This window comes from Marmota flaviventris, chromosome 5 (genome assembly GCF_047511675.1).
Source record: "Marmota flaviventris isolate mMarFla1 chromosome 5, mMarFla1.hap1, whole genome shotgun sequence".
NCBI classification, from domain to species: domain Eukaryota; kingdom Metazoa; phylum Chordata; class Mammalia; order Rodentia; family Sciuridae; genus Marmota; species Marmota flaviventris.
This window is the reverse complement of record NC_092502.1, coordinates 81,735,962-81,748,559: the sequence shown is the minus strand read 5'-3', so window position 1 is coordinate 81,748,559 and position 12,598 is coordinate 81,735,962. Positions and strand designations below refer to the sequence as shown.

Here is a 12,598-nt window from a genome sequence, read left to right as displayed (position 1 = left end):
AAATTACTGTGTACTTAAGATGATTTCTTTAGTTTCAGAACTCCTTTTAACCCATTTTTTACCATACCACCAGTGTGTATTTCCTCATGTTTTGTTAAAACAAATATTTTTTAAATTTTCCCAGTTTTTTATTCTACCATTATTTTTTTATTTATACACATATTCACGTGTGTGTGTGTGTGTGTATGTGCGCACGTGCGCGCATGTGTATGTGTATGTATTTCCTCTTACATACTTAATTCACAGTTATCTATATTGGCAAGATTATTGACTGAATATAAGAAAATAAGCTTGAGTTTATGATAAGTGAGCCCAAGAAGTTCTGTTTTCATAGGTACTCCATCTGTAATTGGTCCCCATTTTCATTTACTAGGAAGTTTTGACGTTAGTTTTCTATACAGATCCGTGGCTATCTGACTCTTTATGGAGGTATCTTTTAGCAGGAAATAATTTAAATTGATATATCCCAGAATTTAACTTGGAGAGAGAAGAAATGTGTGTTTCTTCCCTCTTTTATATTCTTGCTTTCCACTTCTGTCCCCACTTTGTACCTCTCCCCTTCTTCCACTCTTTCCATCCATACACAAAACTAATTTTTCTTTTCTAATATAAGGGTTTTTTCTAACCTGCCACCTTGAACTGTAATTGTCATTGTTATTACTTTATAATAACTATGTTTTCTTGATATGTCTCATTGTAACAATTCCTTGTAATTCTGATTAACTCTTAATGATTATAGATGTCATAAATGTGAATATTTCATAGCATTTTTGTTCACCACTAGTTAAAACTTGAAGAATACCTACCAAGGGGTTTTGAAGAATGTGCTATCCTTTTTAATCATTATATTTCTTTTTATGTTTATGACTATTCTTTAGTTTTTCTGACCTCAGTTCATCTTTCTTTTAGGGTTATTTTTACATTTTTACCTTCTGATTAAATTGAATACTATTCATAAAGATTGCACTCATCTATTTCTTGTTCTCTCTTTAGAAGTTACTTGCTTTTTTAGTTCCACCACAAAGTTCTTCTAATTATACTTAATGTTTTGAAAATAGTATATTTGCAGGTGCAAAAAAAAATGCGAAATAGGAGTCTAATGTTCATAAAAGGCTTAATACATGCTGGGCATGAACAAGCAGTACATTTAGTGAAGAAAATGCTTCCTAATTATATTAAATGTTTCCTATATATTTAAGGTACCAAAAGTAACAAATCCTACTTATATTTTTCCTGAGTTTAATTTTATAAGTAATAATATATATAAAATATATTTTATATATAAAAATAAACTTATATTTGTATATATAAAAATAAACTTGGTAAGTATGTTGGATTTTTTGGATTACCATAAAGTAATTTCTTCTTTTCAAAGTTAAACAAACAAAGTCAGGGGCTATTTCCAGGATTTCTCTTTTTCTTTTCTGAAAACAGAATATAAATTTAAAAATCTTTCAAAAATATGTTTGAATGAAGCCCATTTTAAACCAATGTCAGTTTTAATGAAAATAACATTTTTATTATTTTTGCATTTCTTTTCATTTGTTATACTTGTGTATGTGTTAATGTGTATATACATAAATCATTTGAATTCTACTGCAAAAAAATAATAAAAGCCTTAATACAGCATTTATATTTCAGTAGAATTCTTTAATTTGGGAATGCATTTGTAGCTCTTTGTCACTATACCCTTTTTCTAATATGTATTTTCTGCTCAGGAATATGGTATAACTAAAGCTGAAAAACTGGAGATTGCCAAAGGTTACTGTACTCCTCTAGTTAGAAAAATTCGCTCAGACCTTCAGAGGACACAAGATGATGACACTGTAAATAAACTCCATCCTGTGTAAGACTGATCGTTTAATAAATCTGTATTCATCTATTTGTGCATACTTCAAATCTAAATTACTTTTTGATATTCACTGAAGTGTATCAGGTATATTATGGAAGTAATATTACCTATTACTAATATTAACCTCCAACTAAGACTCTCTTTGAATCCAATTTGAAGAAAAAGCTGAGTTCATCAGCATTAATGCCTATAAACATCTTTAGGACTGTGATCTCTATCATTGCTAAAATGACTCTATAGAGTGAACTTGACTAATATTAATTTTGATCTTTGACTAATCCCAGAAGACGTAATTAGTTCCAAATATCTTCATGTTGGAAAAATATCAAAATAACTCCTTAATTGTGGTTGGGAGAATGATAGATTTATTTATCGTGGATTTTTGTACTTCTATTAAGATTAATCCTATTTTACAAAGTAATGTTGATACTTAATTGGTTTTTGATTATATGGTTATGTTTTAACATCATCTACTTCTAAATTTAGGTATTCCAGAGGTGTTCTATCTCCTGAACGTCATGTCCGTACCAGGTTATATTTTACCAGTGAAAGTCATGTACATTCTTTATTATCTATTCTTCGCTATGGTGCCTTATGCAACGTAAGTAGAATAAATTATTCCCATCTAATAAAATTTCTTTGTAATCATAATCTTACTGTTTTTGCTGTGAAATTTTAGTAATTCATTACTCATTTGTACGATTTGCCATCATTTTTCCTGGGTTTACTATAAAACAAGTTCTATGCTAGATTTGGAGAATATTCTCTTTTCTTCAAATAAGATCCATTTGAGCAACCAATAACAAAGTATTTTAGATGATATTATAGATGGCTAGCAACGGATGAAGAGAAGCTGATGTATTTGAGTCATTTTAGGGGTCAGATTAGACATTATGCCTCTTATCTTCTGTCATATAATAGCATTCTAACAGTAGTTTAAAAAACCCACCATCAGACTGGGGATGTGGCTCAAGCGGTAGCATGCTCGCCTGGCATGTGCAGGGCTCTGGGTTCGATCCTCAGCACCACATTAAAAAATAAATAAATAAAAATAAATAAAATAAAGATGTTGTGTCCACTGAAAAGTAAAAAGTAAATATTAAAAAATTCTCTCTCTCTCTCTCTCTCTCTCTCTCTCTCTCTTTAAAAAAAACAAAACCCACCATCATTTTATTTTTATTGCTCACAGTTCAGAGGGTTGACTGAAATCTATTAGGCATTTTTGCTCAGGGTCTCATGAGCCTGCTGTCAGACAGTGGCTGGGGCTCTAATCATCTCAAAGGTGTTCTCTCATATCTAGTGCTTGATGCCAATTGTCAGCTGAGACATCAACAGGGATTGCTGACTAGAACAACAGCATCTGTTCTTTATATGACCTGCTTCCTTAAAATGCAGTTGAGTTCTAAGAGTGAGCTTCCTAGCATAGCAAGGTGCAAGTGTATGCCTTTTCTCTGTCCTAACTACTGGAATCATGTCACTTGTGCTGCATTGATTGAGGCAGTTACAGAGGTTCAACCATGTTCAAAGGGAGGAGAAATAACCCATGTCACTATGAATGGAGTATCAGTGTCACATTGTAAGAAGAGTATGTAGGATTAAATTTATGTGGCAGCCATTTTTAGAAAATACAATCTGCTACAATATGCTCATTGTTCACAATAATTCATATTCCTCTCAGATGCAAAATTTACTTAACCTCTTTGCTAGTACCATACCCTCTAGGAATATACTTTTATATCATAAACTTGAAGCCTTGAGCCTAGGAATTTTTGGTGTTCCCATAAAATTTCAAATTCATGGGGCCAGGGTTGTGGCTCAGTGGTAGAATGCTTGCAAAACTTGTAAGACCCTGGGTTTGATTCTTAGCACCACATATAAATAAATGAATAAAATAAAGGTCCGTCAACATCTAAAGAATTTTTAAAAATAAAATTCAAATTTATGTTTTTTCTTTTTTATTCCACTAAAGAATAGCAAAGTGACATCCTTACGTACATATGTGGATCAGTGGAGTTTTAATAAAAGACAGTGAATAGAAAAAAATTACCCATATTTAGCAAGACAAAAGCTTGGGTATCTAGTAATAATGATGGAAATGTTTTGTGGGAAAAGAAATACATCTCTAACATGTTCTTCTTTTTGACTCTTGCACAAATATAAAAGATAGTAAGAACCTGAGAAATATAGGAAATTTTGGAAAGTCTGTAGTTGAAGCATACTGATGCGTGATGAATTAAAAAAAAAAAAGGTAACAGATAAGATCGGAGAGCCAATGCCTGGTATCCTAAGGGGATTAGGATGCCATTGAAAGGTTTTCAGCACGAAAGTGAGTGACTTTTGTTGCTGTATAAATGGACAGTAGATGAGAGTGAAAAGGAGGGAATCATTTGGGAAACTATTATACGGTGATTCAAAGAAAAATACCACAGTTTGGATAGGATGGTGGCAGTGAAGCTAGAGCTTGTTGGGCATGTATTGAATTTAGGCTTAATTTCTAAAAGTAAAACTAAGCAACCCCATTTAAATAAATACAAATGTGCTTCTTGGAAATAATTAAATGTGTTACTAAAATGATAATTAAAATCTGTATCCAAATGATGTCCTGTTTTCTAATTTTGTTAAACAAAATATAATTTATTTCAACTACAATTCATTATCACAACTGTTACTATCCTGATAAGAATCTTTAAGGAATTACTTAATACCTTGTTCAGTCTCTTCCCAGTTGAAATTTTTTATTACACAGAATGGACTATGTAAAATATCCATAATAGATTTTCTTTCAAAAGTTTTGTTAAGGAAATAAGATTTCAGGGAATATATATAAGGAGCCTTGATTTTAAAAAGAAGATATTTTTGTGGCTTCTTACTTACTAATTATATTAAGGAAGATATTACTAAATATTGTTTAATTTTATGTATTTATTAGAGGAGACCTAGCAAAATCTATAACTGAAATTAGATAGTGTTCTTGATAATATAGTATCAAAATCTAATTCATTAAATAGTTTAAATTTATCATTTCCAGTAAGTCACATCTAGTGAAACTTGGTAATGCTATTTTTATTTTCCTTTATCAACTTTGCACATATCATTTCCCAAACACATATGTACACACACACACATACATAGACACACAGAGATGTACTTTTTATTCACAAATATTATGTGCTTTAGGATTATATAATATCTAAAATAAAAGTGAAATACACTGAATTTTTTTGAAGTACATGTGAGCATGTGATCTTACCATTATATTTTTTTAAAACACTGTATAATCTACAGTGAATTTCCTAGTACTGTGCATTCTTATATATAAAAAATTGTGCTTTTATATTTTTTGTAATGCTTATGACATGTTTATGATGAAGGAAAACTATCTGATTTACACAAGATTTACATAAACTTTGTTTACAATTAACTGTAGACTTTATACTTTGGGTAGTTTTACCTTTTTACATAGACTTTTTATCTGGTTATGGTGGTACACACCTGTAATCCCAGTGACTCAGCAGCCTGAGGCAGAGGGATTGCAAGTTCAAAGCCAGTCTCAGCAATTTAGTGAGACCCTGTTTCGAAATGAAAAGAGCTGGAGATATAGCTCAGTGTTAAAGTACCCCTGAGGTCAGTAGCCAGTACAAAAAAGAAAGAAAGACAGAAAGAAAAATCAGAATTTTCTACTTGGGATACTTGAGTATATATTCTCAAAGATTCCTTTCTGTTCTGATGCTCTATGAGTTTAAAGTCCAGTAATTCTCTAAATGAAGATGGAGAAACAGCAAAAGAGATGGGTAATATAAATAGAACTTTTATATGGCTCCTCCTGCTAATTGTTTACTGTCATTGCAGTGTAAATAAGAGATATTTACTGATAGGCATATCAAAATATGAGCCATATGATAGTGGAGAAAAACACTACTCTGATAGGATAATATTCTCTTATGGAACATGATATTATATAATAGATACTTTTGAACTAATAAGATTAAAAACCAAAAAAAAAAACACTTCTTACCCTAAGAATTCAGTAGTGGGTATCATATTTCAAGATACTCCTTATTTTTTATTTCAAATATGCTCTTTTGAAAAAAGAGCACTGAATTTTTAATACCACTGCTAAATAATTTAAACAACCTTAAGAAATATACTGAAACTTTTAAATGTAGTAAAGTTATTTTGAAAGATTATACACATAAGTGTTCATCTTATATGTGTTATATCACTCAGAATTAGCCAAATTATTATAATAACAATGAAGTTAATTTTAAGTAATAAAATATAAGAAAGTACTCACTGTATTTTGTTCAGGAATCAAAGGATGAACAGTGGAAAAGAGCCATGGATTATTTAAATGTTGTCAATGAACTCAACTACATGACTCAGATTGTTATCATGCTTTATGAGGATCCTAACAAGGTAACAGAGCTCTTGATTTGTTTATGTTCCCAGATTAATAGTTTGAAGTTCTTCATTGTAAAGAGGTTCTTTCATATTTTTTTAGGATCTTTCCTCAGAGGAACGCTTTCATGTTGAATTACACTTCAGTCCAGGAGCCAAAGGCTGTGAAGAAGACAAAAATTTACCTTCTGGCTATGGATATAGACCTGCTTCTAGAGAGGTAATGATGATGGAACACTCAGTGTTTAGTTACTGTAATTCTAGATTTTCATGAAGTTTCTATAAGAATTTTCTCTTATGTACTATAAATAATTCTCATCACAACTCTTAGGTAGAAAAATGACTTAAACTTTTAAAAATATGATTTGGATGGACAACATTTTATACATATTAGAATTCCTCAGAATTTTATCTTTAAATTGTTTGGATTTTAAGTCCAATGTTTTGAATGGATAAGTTCAATTTTTGTTTTTTATTATTGTTGTTTTACTTAAGGATGATTATTCCATGCTACACACTTTGCATGAGTTACTGCAATTAATCTTTACCATATTAAGGATTATATACTATCTAAAAGATGATATATAAGATTGCTATTTTTTTTTCCTTAAATATTTGTTAAAATTTGTTGTGGAAGTCATCTGGATTGGAGTTTTCTTTGGGGGAATATTTTTAGTTATATCTTCAATTTTTTAAATTGATGTACTACTAGTCAAATTTTCTACATATTTTTATGTCTGTTTTGGTAAGTTGTGCTTTTTGATTATCTAAATTTTCTAATTTAGGGTATATAGCTGTTCAAAATGTCCTTATGTTGTTTTTTATTATCTCTAAGATTTCTAATGATGTCCCTTTTTGCATAATGATATTTTTTGTTTCTTCACTAAATGAACCTTAGCAAAGATTTGGTTTTTGTTTTTTTGTTTTAATTTTTTCAAAGGACTGACAATTCCCTTGTTCATTCTGTTACGCATTTCTCTTTTCTTTCATAACTTCTGATGTTAAGTGTTCTATTTCCTTACTTCTGCTTTCCTTGAATTTATTGTTTATCTCTTAATTATTTTGATGTATATTTAGATCATGTATTTTAAAGTTTTCTTTTTCTAATATTTGCATTATCATTTCAGCTACATCACATAGTTATGTTTTATTATTCACTCAAAATGCTGTATGATTTCTGTGTGATTTTTCTTCTTTGATTCATGAGTTTAGGGATTCATGGCTTACCAAACATGTGGAAACTACATGTAAGCTTTTGATAACTATGTCTAGCTTAATTCAACTTTTGTCAGAAAATATATTTGGTGGCATTTCTGCTTGCCTTGAATGTATTTGGAATTGCCTTATTGTTCTACATATGATTTTTTTTATAATTACCACATGTATACTTTAAACAATGTATTTTCTATTATATTTGTTGAGTATAGGTGTTCAGTGCAAGTCTGTTGAATAAAACTTATTCAACTGATGTTCAGATCTTTTATATCATTGAAGTGTTTTTTTAAGGTCTGATTGCTCTACTAACTACTTAGAATGGTATGCAAAAATCTCCCACTGCAATCATGGGTTGTCTGGTTTTCCTTACAGTTGTAAGGATTTTTGCTTCATATTTTGAGGCTATGTATACAAATTTAGAGTTGTTATATCTTCTTTGTATCTTTTCTCATTATGAAATGTCACTGTTTGTGCCTGGGAAGTGCTTGTAATCTATTTTGATATTGTTTTAGTTTAACATTTCCTTTATTTTTAAATTTTATTCTTTTAACTTTTCTTTCTTCTTGTATGTACAGTGTGTGGGCTCTTAAACAGTATATGGATTTTGGTTTTTTTATGCAAAAATAATTTATTTTGATATAGTTCATGTAAAGGTAGATATATTTTCAAAGTAAAAATGGTCAGCTACATCTGTGGTAATCTAGCATATCACATCGGGGAATAAATATTTTGACAAAGTAACATTTTAGTTAGTGAATATTTGATCATAATCTTCGTAAGGAAAAAAAAAAAGCCTCAAACAACCATTAAGTCTTGAGGGGTTTGTATTTATTTTACTTTGTATTTTTACAATCTTGGTCTTTGATGTGTCATATTTATTCATTTAATATAATTACTGATGTATTTTTGTTAAATGTACCTATGTGTTATTTGCTTTGTTTTTCCATCTCATGTATATTTCTTTTTTTTTTTTTTTCAATGTTTTAGTTGTAGATGGACACAATACCTTTATTTTATTTATTTGTATATGGTGCTGAAGATCTAACCCAGTGCCTCACACTTGCTAGGCAAGTGCTCTTAACACTGAGCTACAACCTCAGTCTCTCATGTGTGTTTCATCTGGTCTCTTTTAATCACTTTCTTTAAGAGACTCCAATGTTATCTGATTGTCTTGGCACTTGTAATAGTTTTACTTTCATTTGTTTGCTTGTGGTTAATAGAGCTTCTTTTACATGTGACTCAGTGGTTTTTTTGTTTTTTTGGGGGGGGGATCTTTTGCAATAGTTATCTCTCTAATTTTTATACATTCTTTTTTCTCTTTCTCAGATTTAGCATACATCTCTATTGGAATCACGACGCATCTTAAACTCTATCTATGCATTTCTTAAACTCTTCTCTATTTTTTCCTGTATGCTTCAGATACAGTGTTTTATTTTTACCTCTCTTCCAGTTCATTAATTCTGTTTTTATTTTTCAACATGCTGTTAAACCCTACCCACTGAGTTCTTAATTTTAGATTGTAGTAAGTAGGGTTTAATTATGTTTTCTAGCTCTAGAATTCCCATTTGGTTGTTTTTATAATTTCTAATTTTTAACTGAAATTCTTTCTTGTAGTTATGTGAGAATATTAATTTTAGTTATAAACTTTTTAACTGATATCATCATTATCTGGATCACCATTGGATTCATTTTCTTTTTTTTGTCCTTGATTTTTGATCTCATATTTTCTTATATTTCAAGCTATTACCATAATGTTGTGCTAGACATTGACTATTAAAACTTGCAGAGAAAGTGTGGGCCTATTGTTGATATTGTGTGTTTCCAGTATAATTTACTTTTACTTCTGATGGAGAGCTAGGCTAAAGGAACTATAGGAGAACTAGCCAGTTTAGAGTATCTTAATCAAATACATTGTGATGATTCAAAATGGGTCTTAATTCATGGGAAAAGCTAATATATTTCTAATTTACTCTTATTACTACGTAATGGGTATAATTATACCATTTTAGATACATACAAGAAACATTACTTCATTACATATAGTGTGACTGCTAGTGTATTAGTACTTACTTCTCATGAGAAATCTAGTTAAGAAAGATCAAACAGTATCCCTTTTTCCATTTATTTTTCATCCATTTACTTTCAACCTTTTAGATTCATATATTTACAATGTGTCATAAACAGTATATATTCAAGTTTTATGTTTTATGCAATCTCACAATCTTTGTCCTGTAATTGTAGTACATAGATAATATAATTCGATGTACTTGAAATTTATTATATATCATCTTTAACCAACTTGTTTGATATCATTCCTCTTTCTCTCACTTCTTGCCTTTTTTGAAGCATTATAGTTGTGCATATCAATGTTATATATCATCTTTAACCATACTATATATCATCTTTAACCTATCTGTTTGATATTTGTTCTTTTTTCTCTCACTTCTTGCTTTTTTTTTTGAAGTACATTATAGTTGTGCATACCGATATTATTTGTTGTTACACATTCATATATGAACACAGTACACAATATAATAATATAATTTGGCCAGTATCACTCTCCAACACTGTCCCCACTATTCTTTTAATGGTTACCCTAGAGATAGTAACATGAATCTCTGACTTGTTAACATCAATAGAACTTTAATTATATGTTACTAACCATATAATCATGTTTTGAAAGATTTTAATTCTTTTACTCTCAATCCCATTTTATGTTATTTTTGTCAAGAATTATATATGTATGTTTTTAAAATATATTTTATATTCTCCAGGTCATTATTATTGTTTATAGTCAGTCATTTAGACTTGGAGTATTAGAATATGTTAGAATATTGGTTGTATTAGAATCATGGTATATTAGAATGTATATGCATATCTTTCTATCAAAGTAATTATATGTGTCAGAACATGTCTTCCCAGTAGGTTTAGATTTCTTTACATATTGAGCATCTCTGATGTCTTTAGTCTTTCCTGCTACTCTCCTTAAGTCTAATATCATTTTATTCCCCCATTTCTTTACTGCACAAAACTTCATTTTTTTTTATATGCTATGTGTGATATGAAGTCCAGTTTTTTGTTTTTGTTTTTTCCCTATATGGAAAACTAGTTCTAGTACTGTATATGGAAGAGTTCATCTTTTCTCTACTGTCTGCAGTACTACTTCTGATATTCCAGACATATTGTTTTCATATATTGGTAGATTGGTTTTTGAACTATTACTTAGTATTACTCCATTGGTTTGTTTGTCTCCCTGTAGTTGTATCAATATCAATTTCAATTATTACAGCCCTATAATATTAATTTCTAACTTGAAAGTTCTTCAGCTTTGTTTATCTTCAAGATTACCTTGAGTGTTTTAGAGTTCTTGCATTTTCATATAAATTTTGTAATCTTATAATGTTTCAAAAAGAACTTTTGGGGATTTAAATTAGGATTACACCAACTCTGCAGAGACCAATTTTGAGAGAAATTACTTTTGTGGTACTGAATCTTCTAATATAAGGTGTCTTGGTATATTTCTCACTTTGGCTGTACATTATGTCATTTTTGGCAAAATTAAGATTTGCAATAAGTCACATCTTCTTTGTCAGATTAATTCACATATTCTTTTTATTTTTTGATGCTATTAATAGTGTTTGATTTTTTTGTTTGTTACTATCATTGAATTTTAACTTGTATTAAGATCATATAACTAGCAAACTTACTATATGCTTTATTCATTCTAATAATTTGTCCATAGAGTCATTTATATTTTCTCTGTGATCTTATCTATGAATAGTGATATTACCTGTAATGGTTATTTGAAATTTTAGATTAAGGAAGTCTTTTTTATATTTATATAGTCCTTAATTTAATAAAGAATTTTTTATATACTCTCTTGGACTTTTCTTTTTCTTTTTTTTTCCAATATTAAATTTATGAGATTCATCAAGTAATTTTATTTAGTTTTAGTTTATTCTTACTGCTTTAAAACATGTATTTTACCATATGACTTTGGCCAAATTAATCCATTCTGTTCCAGGTTGATATTTGGTCTAAGATGTTTTATATTGTCTCCTCTGCTATGAAATTTTTAGAGTCTGAGACTGTGCCTTATTCATCAAAATCCTAGCAAATAGTACACACTCAATATAGTATTTAGTGGATGATTATCTTTTCTGCACTGATCACATTTATTGGAAATATTTGGAATAGAATTTAAATATTCTAAAATATATAAATTCAAATACTATTTTATTCTTGCTTGGGTTGATAACATTTCTATATAACAAAACCTGTCTCTACTTTTATTGGTCACTAATTAGTATTATTTGCATATTTGAAGAAATTTAACTATATACTTTGTTTTATATATGTTTATTTTAAATTGTTATTTTACTTAATTTCTTCATAAACTGAATGTATTTCTTAAAGTCAGAGACTTGGTCATCTCTCTTATAGTACACACCATAATAGGCTGTTATAAGAATTCAATTAAGGACTGGGATTGTGGCTCAGTGGCAGAGCACTTGCCTAGCATGTGTGAGGCACTGGGTTTGATTCTCAGCACCACATATAAATAAATAAAGGCCTGTTGACAACTAAAAAAATTTTTTTTTAAATAAAGAGTTCAATTAATACTATTAATTCATCCCAGAATGCAAATTGTATGTATCTACATCAAGTGACTACTTCAGTTGGTAGTTGAATTTGTTATCAGAAGAGATTTTTGTTTAATCTGAATTATAAGTGTACTGTATTTTTTCCTCACAGAATGAAGGCAGAAGATCTTTTAAAATTGATAATGATGACGAACCACATACTTCTAAAAGAGATGAGATTGATCGAGCTGTGATACTATTTAAACCAATGGTATCAGAGCCAATTCACATACACAGGAAGTCTCCACTCCCACGATCTAGAAAGATGGCTACGAATGAAGTATGTATATGTGTCAGAGCATGTTTTCATAGAGTAAACTAACTATATGTTAATAAAACTGAAAAGAAAATACAGCTTTTAATATGGAGTTTGGGAACCTTAAAAATTTTTGTCAACTTTGTCTGTTTTTCAAACAAATTTTTAAAAATATAGAGGCAGTTAGAAAATAAAGATTAGTTTTAGAGTTTGGAAATTTATGTGTAGCTTTTG

General features: G+C 29.5%; 1 protein-coding gene across 24 annotated transcripts in view; it reads left to right on the top strand.

Moving 5' to 3' along the window:
* The window catches only part of Ppip5k2 (diphosphoinositol pentakisphosphate kinase 2), a 124,041-nt gene that overhangs the window by 54,349 nt on the left and 57,094 nt on the right, over window positions 1–12,598 (top strand). For all 24 annotated transcript variants that reach the window (XM_071612364.1, XM_071612363.1, XM_071612368.1 and 21 more), the window contains 5 exons: window positions 1,719–1,846; window positions 2,339–2,453; window positions 6,161–6,268; window positions 6,354–6,470; window positions 12,221–12,388. In XM_071612364.1, coding sequence (XP_071468465.1) covers window positions 1,719–1,846; window positions 2,339–2,453; window positions 6,161–6,268; window positions 6,354–6,470; window positions 12,221–12,388 — 636 coding nt within the window. The remainder of the gene's footprint in view (window positions 1–1,718; window positions 1,847–2,338; window positions 2,454–6,160; window positions 6,269–6,353; window positions 6,471–12,220; window positions 12,389–12,598) is intronic.